Source organism: Atractosteus spatula, chromosome 8 (genome assembly GCF_055471065.1).
Source record: "Atractosteus spatula isolate fAtrSpa1 chromosome 8, fAtrSpa1.hap1, whole genome shotgun sequence".
Taxonomy (NCBI): Eukaryota; Metazoa; Chordata; class Actinopteri; order Semionotiformes; family Lepisosteidae; genus Atractosteus; species Atractosteus spatula.
Window position 1 is genome coordinate 56,627,563 of NC_142713.1, and position 21,474 is coordinate 56,649,036.

Here is a 21,474-nt window from a genome sequence, read left to right on the forward strand (position 1 = left end):
CCCACTTTCATGCAACCTTTCTTCTAACGCATCACAGGTATCTCAGCTGTGATTGGATGAGAGGTATGTCCATCACTGACCACACCCACATGCCTGCTAGCTCCCAGGAGGCCACAGGCCCACTGTGACACTGAGGGCCGGAAAAACCCTGGCTAACTGGTGCCCCCCTACTGTTGCTCCCCCTACTTGCGCTGACAGCCACCTGGTGACCTAGTCATCTACTGACCTGACCCAAGCTCGAACCTGTGACCATGAATCTATGACTGCTCACGTGAGAGCCTTTAGCTGTTGAGCCGTTCAGGAGACTTGTTTTAGCTGTTTTGTACACGATTGCAAACCTGGACTGTATTGCAGCATTAGCCTGGTTTTTAGGTCTTTCTACAGGGGTCTTCCTGGTCCGTACTTCTCTCAGGCCTGCCACATCTTAAGTGCTGAACTTCCTTAGTAAACTTATTTAATACATTATATAAATGTTAGTACAGTAGGTAATCTTTAACCCAATAATTAAAGAGGGCAACAGACAGCAATCTGGTTTCATAATGGTTGCTTTATGGTTTAAATGTGAAGAAAGCCTACAAATAAACCATTAAAAAATGTAGATTTTATGCTGTGAGCAAATAAATGCTTCTGAATAAACCTACAGAGTTCGGTTAAGTCTGTTACTGAATAGGCAGTCTTGTTTGCATTCCAGTCAGAATGAAGTACTGAATCCATGCACTCACGGACATATCCCTGCCTCTTAACCAGTCCTCTAGTTTTGTGCATTAGTTAAATGACTGTGATATAATTGACTGATCTCTGCTTTTTACGTGATAAGTTACAGTGGTCTCTGATTTGTTTTACAGTTATTTACAGATGGCATTACAAACAAGCTGATCGGCTGCTATGTGGGCGAGGTCATGGAGGACGTGGTGCTTGTGAGGATCTATGGGAACAAGACGGAGCTGTTTGTGGATCGGGAGAACGAAGTCAAGAGCTTCCGCGTGTTGCACGCTAACAAGTGTGCGCCTCACCTCTACTGCACTTTTAACAATGGCCTGTGTTACGAGTTCATGCAGGGGACCGCGTTGGATCCTGAGCACATCAGGTGCCCGGAGATGTTCAGGTATTGTGCTGCGTGTTTCCCACACCGGGAACCCATTTTTGCTCAGAAGAATAACAGTAGTACCCGCTGTCGACACTTAACACTTACGACATGCTCAAGTGGTCGAACGGTGCTTCAGGCATTAGCCCTTTCTCATAATTCGCTGGGCTGCACATCAAAGAAGTATGTCTCTGATGGGCCTCGGCAAAGGTCAACCCGAAACACAGTTTTGCTTAACAGAACACTTCTAGCTCTGAAGTTGGAAGTGGTCAGCTCAGTGAACAGCCAGTAAATTATTTACTAGTTAGAATGCTACATGGAGGCCCGAACTTCCCTAATACTGGAACGTGGACAAAAACTGTTTTTTTTTTGGTGGTTGAGAGATGATCATGCAAGACAGAGAGATCACTGCAGTACTCTAATACTGTATGGGTAGCTTTACATAGTGCAAGGCGATGGCTGGGGACTACATTGAATGTAGCCCTCCACCAGCAGAGTATTTACTCAGTAAAGGTTATGCCTGGAATTCACTCCAAGCAACAGCATTTATCCACAACTACAGTAAATTGCTGAAGTGCCAAATTGGTAAGGTGTCTTGTGTTTTGAACAGGAGAATTATTATTGCTGTCGAATTGTTACCCTACAAGTGACTTTGTATATGGAATGTAAAACACTTGTTAATTATTCATTTCAGCAAGTTGAGTTACTTTAGACCTTTTAGTTGTTCTCTTAAATATATATTGGTGAGAACGTTTATGGAGAAACGTAGTCTTTATCATTTTTAAATGACTCTGTAATCATAAGGGTACTGTAAGCAGTTTAATTCTTTCTTTTTCTCTGCAGGCTTATTGCTAGGCAGATGGCTAAATACCACACCATTCATGCTCACAATGGCTGGGTTCCAAAGTCTAACTTGTGGCTGAAGATGGGAAAGTATTTTTCCCTAGTCCCTACTGAATTTGAAGACAAGACAGTAAACCTTAGGTAAGTGAATTAAAAACTCAAAAAAGTAGCTATGTGCATGTCAATTTGAAAGCTGGAGAAAAGGCCTTGAATTACAGGAAGTATTTCATTGTTTCTTTTTAGAGTCACATGCATATGTTAAAGAACTCCGATGAATGCCAACCCCGAGCCACAAAACAAACTGAACCCATATTTCACCACCTGTGGAATTTCTTTCCACACGATTCTGAGCCAATTAAGACAGGCATGTCCTATTTCAATCAGACAGGTGGAGGGTTGAGCCAAGCCTCAGCTTACGTCATCACCCTGCCTTTTCAATAGTTCAATTTTGAACAAAACAAGAATGTGATCAAGCCTGGGGCTAGGTGTGGCACTGGGGGAGACGCTCTCCTAACCTCTGAAGCCTTGCTGTTAGGCTAACGGAAACACAGTGTTTACCGTGGTATACAAACTCTAAACATCAACAACCCTGTGTTACTGGCTAAGAACTGATGCAGTTTTAATACTTAAATGTCAGCAAAGTTCACTTCCGTGTTCAGTATTTCATAATATAAGGCATCTAGATTTCTTCTGGGTTTTTTTTCCCCTGAAAAGTGACATTACTCATTTGTACTGTCTACCTGAAAAAAGAGGTTAACCAGCACTTTAAAATCTGTTAAAAATTGTATTTGATCTTTAGCATGTTTGCCTACCTCACAGTTGCAACTTTACAGATTTTAAGAGCTCTACACTTTCTCTCCACATGTGGGTAAACCTAAAAATGACTAGTCTCTTTTTGCATAACTTTTTTTGAAGTGAATTATTTGCATCACATCTGTCGCTCCCAAACTGTCTAAGTTGTGTCCCTTTTCTGTTTTATCAGTTTTATCATCATTGTTAAAGGATTTGGCCGATTGCCATATACATGGTTGAGAACAAAAAATAGCCTGAAACCATGTTGCATGGGTATATTTCATGTTCTGAACTATGAGTTACACAATAGTCCCTTGGGTTTAGGAGAGATTTATGTTTTTTTAGCAGCCCCAGGTCATTTTGTTGAGAATATCACTATATTAGAAGGAATTCGTTCCAACTTCAGCTGCTTTTTGTGTGAACTTTAACTATTTTTTCATTCTTCTTTGAACACACTTGTAAGCAGTCTCCCACAGGTCCTGTTTAGATCACCGGAGCCTGGGTTGAATCCATCCAAGTGGTTAATTTGTGTTCTGTGTTATGCAAACAAAACCAGCCGTCTCCTTGACTCCCCAGTCTACTGTGATGTTGAGAGTTTAGAGTGTTCTCATACAACCTGGCTCTCTTACTGAATAAGCACTGCCATGTAGTTTTACTACTAAAATACCATAAAATGCCGCTTTGATTTGGAATATTTTTGAATATAAAGCGAAATATTCATAAAGATTTTGAATTTCTTTCACTTTTGTAGATGTGAGGATACGTAAACACTGTAATAGCTGCCGGTAAATTTAGTAGGAGGTTGGGACTGGGCACTGAGCATGTTTCTGAGAGATATTTAATGTTGACAGGCACAGGGGGTTACACGCAGAATGGGACACGAGAGCTTGCTTCACAACGTGGAGGAGCAGGGAAAGAGGCAGCTGCAGTATAGGAACAAGTGGTTAAACTTCAGAAACTGCTTATCCAGTTCAGGGTCATGGTGGCCTGGAAAGCACTGAGTGCCAGTCCATCACGGGGCACACTCAGACACACAAACAAGCACACACTCACATCAGGGTCAGTTTTTGCAGAAGCCAGTTAACCTACTAGTATATCTTTGAACTGTGGCAGGAAAACCATGTGAATACGCAAACTCCAGATTGCACCCCAGGAACTAAAACCCAGTGCCCAATGCTAATCTCAGCCACTATGCCCACTATGTCTGTGTCAGGTATTCAGAATCCCCTAAGGCGTTGACAAAAGTGAACCCAAATGACCTAGTCCTATTGGCAAACCTGTTTCCTATAGATTAAAAAGACTCAACTTTTGTGTTTCACAAAAGGTATTCCAAATGTTGGTTTGATACTTGTGCAAAATAAGTCGCAATATTTTACAGTTTCAGTCTTTGAAAAGCATACATTGCTTTGTTAATGCACAGGAAGAACCCTGACTTAAGTCATAACTATTTATCTTTCCAAACAGGTTTAAACGGGACGTCCCAAGTCCCACACAGCTCAAGGAGGAGATGGCCTGGATGCAGAACAGTCTCTCAGATCTAGGTTCACCTGTGGTTTTGTGTCACAATGATCTCTTGTGTAAGAACATAATCTTCAATGAGAAGGAAGGTGAGTGTCAGTAGCAGAACTGGTTTTGTATGCTTGTTTTAAATAGGTGTGTTTGCAGTGTCTGAATCAGGTTTATCTAGTGCCTGAATTACAGTAATTATTAGCTGAAGATATTACATCGTAGTACTTGGGCATTTGGGGGGTATGTAGCCTTCTAGTTTGGTTAAATGAAATAATACTTGTTCTTCAGTTTTGTGCATGATTCACTATTTAACACTTAACCTGCCACGGTGACTTCAGTTATAACTACAGTACTTACATTATTTCCTACTTTGGGAAATACAAAATCGATCATCCTAAATATATTTAATATTTCTATCAATTAAGCGGCTTTTTGAAACCTATGTATAAAAAGTTTTGGCATGCTGTAGTGTTGTTGTATCTTAATATCTTGCCATTTTTTTATGTCAAAAGGATAAACGTTTGCTGCCAGATTGTATTGGCGCTTTCTGTTTTCATAGTCACATTTAAGAGCTGGAAGAATATGAGAAACTTCATTGTCCCAAAAATTTAGAAAGGAGACTCTTAATTGTGAACACTAACAGTGCATTGGCAACATGTTAGAAAATGCCGAACCTTGCTTTAAGTCAATGAAACTACTTACTAGTGGTGGTGAAACCTGGGCCTTCTAGTGTCTGGTGAACTTCAGCTCTCAAACTTAGTTGAATTAATTAACTCAGTTGGTCTAAATTCAGTTTCCAGGTTTCAACTATTGAGCATTTTTTTTGGTATTTGTAAAACTTGTACCTGTACCTACAAAAATCTGTTTCCCTGCCAGTGGCACTGGTGAAAGAGTTTATCAACTCCAAGCTTAACACGCACTCAACCACTACTCACTGCTGAAACTCATTTGTAGTCATTCCTGTTTTTAACCAGCACTTACTGGCAGTGGTAGACTTTGACCATTGCTAGGCAACAGAACAGGGCTTAGCCTGTAGACATTTTGGACTCAGTTTAGTGAAAAAATAAATTAAATATGGCACCGTTGCAGTTCCCTACTAAATTTGGTGCACACCTAAGAGTCCTAACAATATCCCAAAGCGAAAAAGGCCATTTGGGTAGCAGAGTAAACTAGTGTGTTTTTTGGTTTGAACAACAGAATCCACACTGTAAGGATTACTCATTATTCAGTTCATTACTTCTTCATCTAAGGGATATAGATTTACTGGAAACAGAACACCCAAATGTTCAATCTCACAAGGACTGATCAGTACAATTTTCAAAAAGAAACAAAAAAAAAACTAGGCTGCAAAAAGTCCGATTTATGTGCCAGAATATCTTGGTTTAATTTTAGGAGTAGTTTTCAGAAGGTTCATAGTGATGCGTTTCATCTCAGCCTCCTGACAAGTATGCGAATAGAGACTCAAAACAGATTTTAGAAGCTACTGTGAGAACTTTAAATGCTAAAAAAAAATTAGGTGTTTTGGAAGCATCACAGTGATTGGATTGTGTCTATTCCCAAATCACAATTATAGCAAACAACTGCTAACACTTTTTGAAATACAAAAAAGGGATCATGGTCACTGATGTTTAAGAGTACTTTGAGAAATGTTAAATATGTGCCTCAGCAGAGTTCACATTTATATGGAGATGATTAATTCATTTCAAATATACACTCCTGTCAAGACCTGACACTGATCCTTGGCTTTGAATCAAAAATCAGCAAAATGCATGTTGCTAGAAGATCAAATTAATATAACCTTCAGACTTGCATGAAACTATTGGAAAAAGTTCAGATTAACTCTTCTCTCTTATGACTAGCTAGAGATTCTGACAAGAAGCAACACAGTGTGGTTTGTGTATTTCAAATAACAGCATTGTTCAGCTTTCACTGATTCACTCATCTTAAAAAAATCATTAAGTTGGGCTTGAACATCTAAATTGGCAAACACTGGAAATTTGGCATTGCTAATTACTGAGCCTTGAGAAAAAATGTGCTGTTTGCCAATGCACCTCCACAAAATTATTTCGGTTTCATCAAAGCAGGTGCTCCTTTGGCATGCAAAATGTTGGGAAGCGTTGAACTAGCATGCAGTCAAGTTTAGTCAAGATACAGCTATACTTGTCTTAATGAGTATGAAGCATGCTGTAATACAGAACTTCAATAGCAGACTTTGAGAGAGAGAGAGTGAGAGTGAGAGAGAGAGACTATATTAACAATCTTATGTGCGATATTCAGGTACGGCAGGCTAGTCATACCCTACTGATGATGTGTTGTTGCAATAGAAATCCTGCTCGGTAAGAGAGACAACAGGAATTTGTGATAGTATAAAATTTGAGTATTCAGAAGAAAACACTACATAAAAAATATCCTAGTTGGTTTTTTTTAAGTTCTACCTCTGGCAGGTTAAGTGTTAAATCATCTTTTACATACAGTATACATTTGACTTTTGAAGGCTGTCAACCAGCTTAATTTAACTATGTTTTCTAAAAATAGCAATAGCATTATGTCAAACAGTGTCTTTTGTCAGCGTTATGTCAAATCACTTGGCTTGGTTGGGCATATGTTTTCAACTGACAAGTAAATTTCAGATTTTCCCTGTTTTGTTTTGTTTTCTTAACAAACATTAAAACATCTCCTGATTTGAAAGTGAAAAATCAAGCTTTAGAAGTATGTGATGAAATCCTAGCTCATCCCCCAAAACGGATCTCAGCAGTTGCCTGCTACAAGACAACACCATAGTTTTATATTTTTTGGCACTGTGAATTGTAATTTGTTTCAATGTATTTTATTCCTGCCTAATCCATTATGTTTTGCATACAGTATGTTAGACAAGACAATGAATATGCACGTGGCACACAGTGTATTTTAAAGTCCACATTCCGATACTTTGTGCACTTAAGCGCCAAGACTTGCCACCAAAGGGGAAGACGTCTACCCCTAGTAGATGTTTTAGGGAGCACTTTCACAGCTCCTTCTGTCTAGATTTTCTCTCCTAGGACCGGCAGGAGAAAGCGGGAGTCCAGTGGGACAGCTGTTGACTCCAGGTGCTGGAGTCTCCCTTCTAATACTGGAGAAAGTAGAACTGACTTGTTCTATTAAATCTTGTCTGGAGCAGGTCCAGTACTTTAACTGGTTTTGTCTCTTAATTTCCGTATTTCTTCAAATTTATTACAGAGTGCAGAAAAGTTAACAATCTCTTGGCTTATGAAAGATAAGAGAAAGGCATTGATTTTTTTTTTAAATGACTTTTTCTATGAGATACAATTTTGGTGTCCATTAAGGGTTTGAGGTTTGGTTACTGTGATTTCAGTTAATGTTTTATTCTCATGCAGTCAGAGACGAGTAGTTTAAAGTTTTTTATAATGTAACTAATAGACTTCTTCAGATCAAGTTTGATTTTTTTTATCAGTTGATTTAGAAACATATAAAAACATTTTCTGGTAAACTTTTGATATTCCTCTTTAAGAACTGTTTTATCCACAGTATGTCATAAGTTTTGTAATCTGTTAGAATTTGTCAGTAGACCTCTGTTCTCTTGGATACTGCCTGGAGAAATTTAAGTTCCAGAACAAACATCACACTGGTAACTCTTAGTTATTAAAGTCCCCTTTTAATTACGTATTAGCTGATTATTTAGTTCAAATCATTTAAAAGAGCATAATGTGGACTTACTGCTTCAGAAAAATCTGTGACCTCATTTTGTTAGAGGAACATCGTAAAAGAAAACCATGATAAAACCTGTTTTAAAACCTGTTAAAAAAATGTTTTTAAAATGCATGTCTGTTGTGACAGTCATGTTGTGTGATTGATGTTTTTCCACCTATGAAACCAGACAAGCAAATACCATATGGTTTTCTAAATGTCTTTGTTAAGATAATACTTTAAAGTTCAAGGGGGGTGTTTTTTTTATATGGACTTGAGTGTTAGTGTGTACTAACTTGAATTCAATAACCAAACCTCAATACTTCACTTATTAACTGACTTGGACTTCTGTGTTACTTTACAAGTTTAATTTATCATGTAAAGGTTCTTTGCCCACCATATCTGAGGTATAGTGACTCAACCTTAAATTTAAATGTTTAATTTGGCCTTTTCAGTCCTCATAGAAAGCCATAACTTATTTTTAAACCTGAAAACTTTGTAAATCCATAATTAATAATGTTGAACGTTTTTTGCTTATTATTTCCACTCTAAAAGTTTTGCTTAATAGTTCCAAATTTATCCTTTAAAATAATCACTGACAGGTGTCATTTACAATGGAGGCAAACATTTTAAAAAACCTAATGCTGTTATGTAACTCGAATCTCTGCCCATTCTGCTCAAGTTCTTTGTACCCTGTGAGATGTATAATGATATTTCAGTACAGGTTACATTGCATAGTTCCACATGTAGGAACGTCTTTCCTGCCTTCTAAATGAATCATATATTGCTTCACTGTAGATGCGTGAACATCAATTCCTATTACGTTTTGTGGCAACAGTCATGTACATAATTTAAAATAAGCATCACATTCTATGCCGTATCTTATTGAATAGCATAAACCCGGCAAGGCACATCTGTAAAATTTTTCTTGTTCCATTTAAAATCTATACACTAGTTCAAGTATAGTAGTTCTGTCCTGACACTGTTCACTGTTCACCCACAAAGTGTGTGTGTGTGCATTTTACTTCTCCAAGGAAGCTACAGCATTCAGTATTATCAAACCAAACCAAATGCAGTGTAGTTTTGTTGTCCTTACTGCAGCAAAAACAAAAAAAAACATCAGACCTGGTCATCAAATAATTTAAATTAAAATTTGTGGCAGTGGAAGTTTTTATTGAAAAAAGTTTAAACCAAAGCTAGCTGAAACTAATCATATTTTGAAATGCATTCATCCTGATAAGATTTTGTCCCCATTTTAAGTGCTGCCTGTCTAATATCAAATATTTTAAAGGAGGAATTTGAAAATAAAAAGGTTAATTTATTTTAAGCCCTAAGTATTGTACTTTATTATTTCCTGTACAGTTTTTGTAGCTAATACAAAAAGTGTTTTTGTTACATTGAGGTTTCTCATTATTGATCATATTTATAACTAGTAAAACTGAAATTCAAGGAGATGAGCTGAAAAGTCCTATTTTTTTTCCTTTATAAGGGAAGCCAGTTTATGTTCTTAGTTTTTTATCTAAACCTTTTGTAGTATTTTTGAAAATAACATATACTACATATATTCTTGAGACATTTATTGGAATTGGAATATTGTATCACCATTTCTAAGTGCAATGATGTTACCCCTGATGAACATTGGAAGCATTCTTGGCCATAATGTAATGCAAAACCTTGAACTCATTTAGCACAAAATATTAAATTTAAGGTTGAAACCCAAACACCTGAACTGTCGTAAAGAATGCTTCTCATTTATAGTACACTGAGTTTAGCTTGTTAAAAAAGGCTCGCTAATCGTAGTGTTTTGCATTTTGCACTAACAAATTGCGTCGTGCTGCAGTCAAATTCAATGCAAATCATGAAGGTCGATCCTTCACTTTAGGATGCGATTACTGTTGCTTAAATTCCTGTTAATACACTATACGTTTTTGTGTTAGTAAGCCACATGGTTTTCAGGTTAGGTGTCTAAGGGCTTCTGCTCCTGTAATACAGGGAGATTAAACACTCTTCTGAGTTGGTTAGTGTGCAGAACAGAGCGGAGCTGGTGGTAACCGCCAAGTGTTATACAGCATTGTAAAGTGAAGTTTTTTTTTTGTTTTGTGAGATGTGAGTTTGCCGAATTCTCTTCGTCTGCTGCACATTAGGTTTGAATTTGCTGCCCCAGGGCAGCTGCGCCAAGCTGCTTTAGCGCACTGACTGGAGGTCTTTGGCACCACTTGTTCTCTTGTGCCTCCCCACCTCAGGACAGCACGCTGCCTGGTAACCACCTAATACCCATCTAATTCTTAGCTACTTTATGTGCACCATGTAAAGTAAAACGGGAATGTGCTTGGAAGCAAACATTACTAGTGTATGGAAAAAATACCACTGCACAAGTTATTTTTGGTAAAATGACAGTTTAAGATGTTTAAGTAAAAATGCTAGTAGATCTAGAAGACTCAGGATTGTTTGTAAAAGTCGTAAAAGGAAGAGAAAAAAAATTGTATTTAATTTCTTGTGATGAAATTGGGTAAGATTTTGTTTTTATTATTAATGTTAATACTTAGAGTATCAGGAAAAAAATGTCAACTGAAAGATGTTTTACTCAACATTTAACACAAGAGGGCACCCTTATCCTTTTTAATAGTTCAGACAGTCTAAACACTGCAAACCTCACTCTGTGGGAGTTGTATATGCACACTACCTCAGTATATTCTGGACCTAGATGTCCGTGTATACATATGAACAGTTTTGCTCTTGAATTGTGCATATTCAGGACAGACTGAGGCCTGGATTAAATAAAAGCTTCCAACAAAGCTCCCAACTGCAGCACTGGAATCCTCTGACAACCCAAAGTCACATGAAACCTCTTGGCTAAGAATTTGTGATCTGCTATTGAGCCAGAGTTTTGCTTCAGTCCAGGCTAGTTTAAACTAAGCTACCACAGACCTGCAGTTTTCTTAATTTCAAAATTCAAAATCTTACCCTAAACTAAACTGCATGTGCACTGTTTACATAAACTCATTGGATTTCTTTTGGATAATGTAATACATAGTACAGTCTGGAGATGTCTGTGACTTTTATCATAACTTTCACAAACTTCTTCTAAATGTTTTCTTTTATTATTTGTATGTCGCACATAGGTAAAGTAAAGTTCATAGACTACGAGTATACTGGCTACAACCATCAGGCCTATGACATTGGGAACCATTTTAATGAGTTTGCAGGTAAGCAAACAGGATAAGTTCACATTTTTATACACCTTTGTTTTCATATGTGGTAGTGATGAACATGTTTAAGGTTCATTATTTCTATAGTGAATTTGGTCATTTTGGTCAAGTTTCTAATACCTGGAAAAATGTTCTTGTATACTCCTAATTACCTACCTAGGCTTGCATCTTAAAAGTAAAGGAATTTCTTACACTTAATATAGTTTTGGGATTTTTATATCAGGGGTGTTCAGCATTTTTATAATGGTTTTGTTTATTATATCGTATTACCTCTTATTGACTTTTTAGTTTTTATTTTGTTGAGAGTGATTAAGAGCATTAAAGACAATAAAAAATTATAAAAACAATAATTCCCCCCAATCCATAAGGCCTCGCTATTCATGGTTTATCCTAAAACCTTTATGTAAAATTATTAAAAACTCTCTCCGTTTTCTTTATTTAAGTATGATCCCTTCAGTTCACTAAGTATGCGCTGTTGTATTTCATCCAGGTATAAATGATGTGGACTACAGCTGCTACCCTGACAAAAGCCTGCAAATGGAATGGCTAAGAGCCTATCTTGAAGCTTACAAAGAGTACAAGACTCACAGTTCTGAGGTTTCTGACAAAGAAGTTGAAGTTCTCTATGTTCAAGTCAACCGATTTGCTCTGGTAAGTAGGCTTAAGTCAAAGCTATAATACCATTTGGCTTTCAGCAACAGTGGCTTTGATATTTCACGTACCCTTTCATTAGTGGCTTTCAAAGCATAACTTGTTACTAGCTCACAGGAGGACTGTAAAACAAGAATAACGACTAACTGCATGTTTGTGCTTTATTCTGTAATCATTAGTCATATACATGCAGTACACATAGAGTAATAATTAAAATGGTAAGGTTCCTAATTGAGGGTGCTGATATAAAGTTTGGTATGCAGATGTTGGAAAGGTTTTTATATCCGTATTGCCACTGTTTTTTTCCCCATTTACTAATCATGTTTATGCTGCTTCTTATAAATTAATTCGCTAGGTATACAAGATGGACTGTATGACTACACATCACTGTTTTATATTCTGGAAACTGACAAGGTCCAATTTTGAGAAGACTGGTTATGTCATTTCAATAAATATTTGCTGTCCATGGAGCTTTTAACTCTAGTGAGCTCTTTTGTGCATCTAATATGCAAACTACTTCCTGTAACAGAGGATGTAATCTGCTGTAATTTCTAATGCAGGAGGAAATGTCAGGCTAACAAATAGTATTAACAAGGAGGATTGCAGATCAATGGATCCTTAAATCCCATAATGCGTTGGAGTATTCTCTTTATACCCACTTTGATGTTAATTTCATATCCTGCTCTGCCTGCTTTTAATCGCTTCTCATTACTGAATCTCCAAAGAGTTTCTTCCACGTTTACCTTTCATTTTTAACAGTTTGCCTTTTTTTTAAGGCCTAGCTTGAAGAAGCACAGGCAGTGGCTTTTTGGTATTTGTCCTCCAGTTGCTGGAGGTGTATCCAGCTGTACTGAAGTGTACTGAAACACTGCTATAGCTGAAGTGTTAATTGTAAAGGTAGTGTAAGTTACCATTTCAAGTAAAGTTATCTAGTATCTACTTTTTTTCTTATTCCCCCCAAAAATAGGCTTCCTCGTGTCTTGCCAGGGAGAGTCTTGTGCTTTGATGTTTTATTTAACATTATTTATTTATGAAACTCCGTGGACCTATGAAAACGTAAATGACTTGAGAGTGAAGTTCACAGCTGCCCAAAGTCACGTGTGGTATTATTACAGTGTGATGCACTGTTTCAGTCCATGCGGGACGTGACAATGACTTGTGTGGCGGATGCATTGCTAAGGCTAGTGGGAGATGCTCTGTGAATGGGCAGAGAATGTCCTGTGAAAAGAAAAGGGCCCTTGCTAGACTTGCTGAAATGAAAAATTGAACCCATTGTCTTGTTTCCATGGTGGCTCTGGCAAGAGGATCGAAATACAAAGGCTTCTTGTTTGTACCTCCTTTGCACGTAATCAGCATTATCAAAAGGATCATCTTACTAAATTAAATCAAGATGAAGAACGGCGTGCAGTGTGAGGGTGGCATTAAATAACCATTTAGAAGTGAATGCGAAATGTACTGCTCCCTTATTTTACTCTGTCGCAGCCATATGTGAGCAGGGCCTTAGATTCACTGTGTCAGCCAGATGCACGTTCTTTGTTACCGTGTTGCCATTTTGATCCTGCCAAGAAGAAAGCCTGTGTGTTCATTATGTGTACCTGTTGTTCCCTGCTAATTGTCCTCTAAATATACAGACCGTCTTTACAGCTTGCAGGAGAAACCAGAGAACGTGTAGCGTTTACAAAGACCGATCTAGCAAGCAAAGCTGTAATTGGGCCGATTTGAGGAAAATGATTCAAATCCAGTGTCTGAGCTTTTTTAGACGTCCATTACTTTAGCTGTCTTTAATTAGAAGACTTTGGTAGGCTTCAGATTTAACTAATGTAGACAAGCGGTAGGTGGGGGGTCATTATTGGTGCCAGGTTGCTGTACTGTGCTCTATAGGTTAGAGACAACTGCACTTCTCACTGAGAAAGGACCTCACTGTAGTACAGACCCCCATGTCGGTATCCTGGAAAGATGATCGGTCCATAATCTGTCAAGTGTTTCAGACAGCCTGAACAGAAAATTGCAGAGGATTTTAATTGACAGGCTTACAGAGGCAGGAAGCCGGTGAGACGCGTGTATAAACTGTGCCATTGTATTGTTTCTCTCTCATCAGTAACTGCTTTTAAATAAAACCACTTTCAGATGCGGTAGTAGGCAGCTCATGGTTTGATTTTTCCATCTTGTAGATAGTTAGAATCTTATTTGGTGATACTTTGATCATTTTATATCTCCAGTGTTTAAAGAGCTTACCTGTGCTATCCCTTACAGTGTCATTAAACAGCACTGATTGAGCTGAATTTGGTTTGTTAAGGACAGTGTGCTTTGCCTCCTGGGGGAATGGTGTATTGTGTCTGGGGGGGCACTAGCATTTATTTTAAAATTTTTATGTGCTGGTTTTCGCTTTCTTTAGTTGAAACTAGACCGTTAACATTTCTCTTGTTTGTGTATGATGTGAATCGATTTTGCCAGCCTAGAATACATCTCCTGCACTAGCGTCTTAAATATTGTTGTGGCAGTGTTGCTGCAAGTGTTTTTGTTGCTCTCTCAGTGAAGTCAGTATTACTTTGAAGTTCCCAAACAAGGGTGACTCAAAGGCTAGTGTTTTCTGCCTGTTCTTTGATGTTCTTCTTAAAATTCACTATCGTTTTCCTTTTTTATGAAAAATGAGTATTAAAAGCTGCAATAATAATAGTTTATACAAAATACTAATTAAATGAAATTGATGCCTATACAATTTTAGTAAATTATAAATGTAGTATATCATTTCCATTTAATTAACAGTTTGGGCATTGTAATTCATTGTGTAGAGCCTTCTTTTACTTGCAAATTAAGACCTCTTTCAAAAACCACCAGAAAAAATCTTGCATTTTTCCCCTTGCAAAATAAAAGAGGAAAACATACTTTCAAAAGAAAGTACTTTAATCTTCTCTGTGCTTTCCTGAATGCACCTTGAAAGAAGCAGCCCTTGCACAATAAAAATTGGCCATTGTAAATATCTTAATTGAATGTGACAATGGCTTTGTTGCTGCGGAGAGCACACACTTCACTTTCCCAATTAAAAATAATTGAAACGGCAGAGAATGTATTAAACTTGGAATTTTAGAACATTTGAAGACAATAGAAACAACACTGCTGGCAATGAGAATGAAAAACAATTTTTCAGCGCTGACCAGGGTTATGCCAGTTATCCTGTTATCTTTCAGCACAAGCCTCGTTTAGGGAGCCAGTTGAGCTGGATAAATATTCTGAATCATAGTAAGCTGAGCATATTGAGAAAAACTAGTGTTATTTTGTTTCTTTTGACTTGATTTCTGAGTGTCATGCAATACAGAAAGCCCCCCTGCTGAAGTATTCTGTTGGTAATGGTGTGCACAGTAATAGGGTGCCTGTTGCACTGAGCCTTTGTCCTTGGTAGCTTACTAATTATCTTGGGATTCCTCAACCACTAGATCCAGTTTAAAAAAAGAGATTGGAGCTTTGTGGTTTTATATCACTGTAATTCCACCGGTATCCACAAGGTGGTGCTGGTGTGTTTGGTTAGATTTAGCAACGCTGTAATAATAAACTGGTTGAGAATTTTAATGGGAAACGTGGAGTAAAGCAGCATTCAGTGTTCGTATCTACTATCTGTACTATAGATGGCAGACCTCACTATGTAAAATATTTGTGGTGAGTTTATTATAATAAGCAAAACATTTCAAAAAGACACAAGTGTTCTCTGTTCAAAGCAGGACAGCTAAATCACCGGAACTGAAAGGCCTCGTAAGGTGGAATACCTGAATCCCCAGACTTTAGTTTCACGTTGACTTGTCTGCGTCTTTAGTTAATATTCTGTACAGAAAGCATTCTAATTCAGTTACCATAAATGAAACCAGAGTAATAGTTTCATTAAACTACCTTATCGTGAATTATATGTATTTTTTTAGACTGGCCTTTCTTCTGATCTAAAGTCTCAAAGGAGCTATTGTTTGAGTCAGGATTTTAGTTTAGTCTGCTGGATGGATGATGGTGATTGTGTTAATTAGAAACAGGCTCGACACAACCTAATTGTGACCTGCCATACCAAACACTGGGTCACAGCTGAATACTCTTTCCATCAAAATGTCTTTTCTTAAATGCATAGTGCCCACTTACAAGTAGCAAATATTCTTGTTTCCTTGAACGTGTGGACGGTGAATGTTTTTTTTTCTTGTTTAAAGCATAGAAAGCCTTGTTTATAATATAAGAGGTTTAACTTTAAAAAAAAAAACAAAGCTCCTTTTTTTCCCCGTGCTGTTGGCACATTGTATATTTTATGGTGTTTCAGAAAATAAAAAAGGTTACTAATGAGTAGAAGCCATCTGGACCGTTTTGCTGCTTGTAGCTTGTATTTTTCCAAGTATCTTGTCCAGCTGTTTCTTCACAGATTCCAGGGAATCTGTTTCAACAACATGACACAAAATATTCAAACATTATGAAATTGGAAACCAAAGCCTAAGTATTGCTTTATTAGAGTTAACCTGCATGTCTGCAAAGATTGCTCGAGTATCTTATTTTTGTCTGGGTAAAGAACATGTTAAGGAAAGATTCATACAGTATATTCACAAATTCAGTAATACTAAAAAAGTGACAATAAAAGTTAAGTAAAAATCTAGCCATACATTACATATTCACATGTTTTTCTGACAGAAGAATACACTGAGGTTAGATGGCTTAAAAACAGAACCTTGCGTTTGCATAAAAGATTGATTGTTTTTTTTATTAATTAATCAATCCTGTCCAACCTTTTCTTGAAAGAAGCCAGGGTATCATCTTTTTCTGTTTTAGTTTTGCTATACTGAAATTTACTTGTCGGATACATTTTCTTTTAAATGGACATGGGAACAAATGAGCTGGTACAATGCTGACTGAAGGTGAGAATTTCATGGTTGTATTGCTGTTCTCCCCTCAGGCCTCCCATTTCTTCTGGGGACTGTGGGCTTTAATCCAGGCGAAATACTCCACTATTGAGTTTGATTTTCTTGGGTAAGTATATAGCTCTTGTTGGGATAAAAAAAAACAAGACAGAAACCTGTTTAACCAAGAAACTTGTTTTATTATCACAGTTGCTTTGCAATAAATTTGGCATTAAAGTCAGTGCAAGACCTCGGATACTTATTCAACAAACACATTTTTTATGTTTGGTACACAGTACATGCGATGGTGGTTTTGTTTTAAATCAATGTGAGATGCTATTTTTTTTAAAACTGTTGTTCCAGACCTCCTCAGTTTTTTTCTTCTTTGAAAAGGAAAATAAGGCTGATTCTAGGTTTCATTTAACTGTAATGTTAATGAGACTGTTTGCGTTTCTTGCAAATTGTCGAGTTTTGTTATTAACAAGTGTGTATTTTTTCTTTTTTTTAGGTATGCAATTCTCCGCTTTTATCAGTACTTCAAAATGAAACCCGAAGTAATGGGATTGAACTTTCCATTATAAACCAGCAGAATACCTATTCAGTTTTTTCTTTTCTGAAAATGGCAATTCAGAAAATCCTTCCAGGAGTAACGGTTACCGTGTTGGGTTCCCTTTGGTTTCTTTTAACTGTGCATATGATAGAAAAAAATCATCCCTGCAGAGAAAAATATCTGCACATTACATTGTTCCAGTGGCTGCATTGGAAGGAGCTTACAAGGATCACATCTGTACTGTAAAGCAACAGGTCTGCACAGGTGCTGGAAAGAGAAGAAAGCTCCACTGCTTCACTACATATGATAATAGATGTGAATTATTTACTGACGTTTCCTTATTCCAAAGGGGGGAAAAAAGTTTGTGAATTACCAAGCTACAGTGGTATAAAACATGTACTAACGTCTCTTCTCAGTGGTTTACAGTTTCAGTTTTTCCCCCTAAATCTGGCCACTTTTCATAATTTTGAGGTCCCAGATGAGATTTGTCTATATTTCAGGTTCTTTGGTACAATTGCAGTGAATCTGAAGTTAGGGACCAAAGTCCTTTATGTTATTGTTTAATGGTTGTTTTCCAGTTAGAGTAAAACTGTAATTTAGAACTGTTATGCTGATTTAGTAGTTCCCGTTAAAATGGTGATTTCACTAAGGTAACGGCTATTCTGCACCTTCTCATTTTTATTCTGGTGCTACATTAATGTAAATCTTCAAAATAGTGGTCAACACAAGCGTACTGAACTGTTTGCTTGTAAATAAGCACATCATACTTTCAGCTCATTTAAGTTGTATGTAGATATTTCATTTTATATATCAATATCAAATGATTTTGAAGCTACTTTTGGAACCTTGGAAAGGTTTATTGTTCCATGTTTTAGGACATTTACAGATTTGAAACGGTTTACCAAGTAAAAGAAAAGATGCGTTAAATAGCCTTAATGCCTTAATGTACAAAACATAGGGTAAATACATTTGGTTTCTATATTTATTTTTCATTTTTTATGCACAGGTACAAACTGTTTATGCTTTATTTTTTATAAATCTAGAAACAAAGCAATATGTTAGTGGTATTCCTTATTAGCACTTTTTTGCCTGTAAGTACATGACATATCCCTGGAAACAATTGAGGTGAAATTGGATAAGTTTTCTTGAGCGGCAGTAATGCGTCATGGCTTTTGACTTATTAACCACACAGACCTCTTATAGCTGTATGTGCTGTATCAACAGAACTGTACATTGCATTAAAGTGAACCCCTGCCTATTTAGTTTGTAAGGAGAGAAAAAAAAAAGCATGGATACATCCCGTATACTACAGGAATCGCATCCATCCATTTTCTAATCGATGGATCCAGTACGAGGTTGCGGGGGAGCCGGAGCCTGTGCCGGCAAGGCAGTGTACACCATGGGCAGGACGCCAGTCCATCACAGGCACACGTACAAACGCTCCCACCGTTGCCAGTTAACCATTTAAGCGGCCAGTATGTCTTTGGGCTGTGGGAGGAAAGCGGACCACCTGGAGGAAAACCCACATGAACACAGGGGGAGCATACCCCACACAGATAGCGCTCTAGCCCTGGAACTGGAGCCAGGCCCCTAGCGTTGCATGGTCGCAATGCTATCACTGCACCATCACGCTGCCCAACAGGAAAAGTCTTGAAAGAAAATTGTGTAAGGAAAAAAACCTGATACCATTCCTTTTATGAACTTCAAAATTATTTGCAATTGTATATTGGAACATATTAATAAGCTTTTGTTTCCTTGCTACGTTTATAACCTTTAACACTGTGACCTTAAAAAGTATTTTAAGGCTCGTGTTTTTTAATTTTGGAAACCAAAATGCATTTTTTGTTCACTAGCCATTTTACTTTTGCTGATGTGCTTGCTTGTAAAGTGCTGAATATTGCAAACATACTGGACAAACTGTAGCATTTATACAAATATAACATGTATTTCAGAAACAGTGTAAGATGCTCTAAGTGTCTGTGCTTACCCAGCTGGGTATGTGAATTATTGTATATAGTGAGTATATCCCTTTTTTCTAAAAAATCAAATTAAAGCCTGGATGAGACTGTGAAATATTTCTGAGACAGAATTTACAAAAGTGAAATAAATCAATCTATTAAGTTTGTGTTTTTTTATCATTGCTGATGTTCACTTCTCTTGCACTGTGTATGAAATTAATCTTAAAACAATTTAACCAAAATCTTGGAATTTTATATAAAGAGCAGCGTTTCAGAATAAATACCACAAGCAATGTAGCATTTATGCAAGCTTTGGTGTTCTAAAAATGTGCTGCTCAGTTTTCATACTGTTCTGTATCTTAAAAGGATAATTGCATTAACACTTTAACCTGTGAAAATAAATAGTGCACATTAGAGAGAATGTTTTCAAAGCAATTAACTAGCACTTTGCATTGTTGCTGTTATACAACATGGACAGGTTGAGAACCTTAAACAAACCTGAGTTTTGTCATCTTTACCAAACTTATTTTCAGTCTAAAACCGTATGGGAGGAAGGTTAGATCGTAATCTCGCCTACCCTTACCTCTCCATGTATTTTTTCTCACGCCCCTCTCTCCATCCTTTCTGCACCTTTACAGCGGCTCCCCAGCTCATTCCGCACAAACGTGAGGCAGGTTCAGTCAGCCTTGTCCTTATAGGCTGCCATTTCCTTAGCTAGGCGAGGTACACAAAATAACCTCTAATACATTTGTTCCTTTATCACATTCATTGCGATCTAACCGAACGACTGAAAGCACTGTATATTTACATTTACATAGTGCTTTTCATCCCAAAGGATATCAAAGCACTTTACATATAGGAGGGGACTCACTCATCTTCCACTGAATGTCAGCATACACTTGTTTACAAGTGGATGACTCACAGTAGCCAGTCGATTCATCAAGAATGCAGGACCCTTGTATCTGGAGTCTTTAATGACTCAAGTATTCAGGGACTTGGTTTGAAGGATGACATGTCTTATTGTAGTGGTCCAGGATAGCATATCGGGGCACTGGTGTGGAAATTCCAGTCCAGGAGGAAGAATATCACCAGCTGGACTTCCAACATTACTGTATATTGAACAAAAATATTGAAGGTCTACAGTAGATGTTCTGCAGCAGATGGAAAAATGCTGAACAGCTTTGTGAAAAAAACAGTAAAGTTATTTTTTGCTGAAAATATGGAACACACTAATGCATATTAACTAAGGTGTTCATTGTACTTTAAAACTTTTAAGCAGCTTAAAACTTTTTTTCATTACTATTTTTAATTTTGTACTCTGACTTCCATCTGATAATATGGAAAAGGACACTGAACTTAGTACCGTCTTAAGAATTTTAATGAGAACTTCGAGCACGTGAATGTATTTGCTGAGGAGAATTTGGAGCATGGTAATTTCATGTCCTGATCTCACCATGGACAGAAGTAACTCTGACACAAAAGTGTTTCACAGTGGCCTAGATCCTATCCCAGGAAGCACTGGGCACAAGGCCAGTCCATCACAGGGCAGGCACCAACAAAAACACACTCATACAAGTGACAGTTTTTACAGGAGCCAATTACTCTACCCGTTTGTCCTTAGACGTATAAACTACACACAGATGGCACTCCAGGTCTGAAATTGAACTCGGTACTTCAGCACAAGGTAGCAATGCTAACCACAGTGCCACCAAGCCACCCTCAAAACAAGAAATTTTGTTAAGGATTAATTCTGAAGTATACATATATTAGGATATATTGGGGTCTCAAATGTGGAAATATCAGAAACAATGCATTTTTGTCACAGGAAATTAATTAAATTTATTGTTTCATTAATGAAAGTATGCTTTCCTTTCTGGCTGAACCAAAGTTTCCTGTGGCAGTGTCCTGAACTGAGAGACCTGTGACTATTTGGTTTTGAAATTTATAGTGTTAAAATGATTTGTGTTGCAGTGATGAAGTACTCTTTCCAAGAAAAAAAAGAGTTAAATCATTAGGCTGTTTTACGCTGTTGTATTTTCATTATTGTCAATATCACCATCTGGTTTTTATTCTGTCTTGTGTCCTGTATGGCCTGTTACAAAATAAAGTCACATGAATGTTTTTGACTCTTTGACTAGAACTAATGGTTTTAGAATTAACACCACCGCATATGTGTTGACGAGCTATGTTCATTGTTCACAATTGACATCGTACAGTATGTTCAATTGTGATTCTTGTCTGGGAGGGCAGAGCTATTTGTAATGTTACATGGGAAGAACCCAACCAGTAAACTGGGCTGAAACGTCCTCTCTCTCGACCATATTTGAGGTACAGC

General features: G+C 37.3%; 1 protein-coding gene across 2 annotated transcripts in view; it reads left to right on the top strand.

Annotated features, from left to right (window-relative positions):
- etnk1 (ethanolamine kinase 1) overlaps positions 1-19,301 on the top strand; it is a 29,964-nt gene extending 10,663 nt beyond the window's left edge. Inside the window, exons 2-9 of one of the 2 annotated variants that reach the window (XM_088923917.1) lie at positions 846-1,105; positions 1,928-2,068; positions 4,184-4,326; positions 7,267-7,314; positions 11,035-11,118; positions 11,612-11,772; positions 16,688-16,761; positions 17,140-19,301. In XM_088923917.1, the coding sequence (XP_088780043.1) occupies positions 846-1,105; positions 1,928-2,068; positions 4,184-4,326; positions 7,267-7,314; positions 11,035-11,118; positions 11,612-11,772; positions 16,688-16,761; positions 17,140-17,212 (984 nt within the window). In that variant the 3' untranslated portion in view covers positions 17,213-19,301. The remainder of the gene's footprint in view (positions 1-845; positions 1,106-1,927; positions 2,069-4,183; positions 4,327-7,266; positions 7,315-11,034; positions 11,119-11,611; positions 11,773-16,687; positions 16,762-17,139) is intronic. The other variant, XM_088923918.1, reaches the window with a different exon arrangement.
- Positions 19,302-21,474: the final 2,173 nt, after the last annotated feature.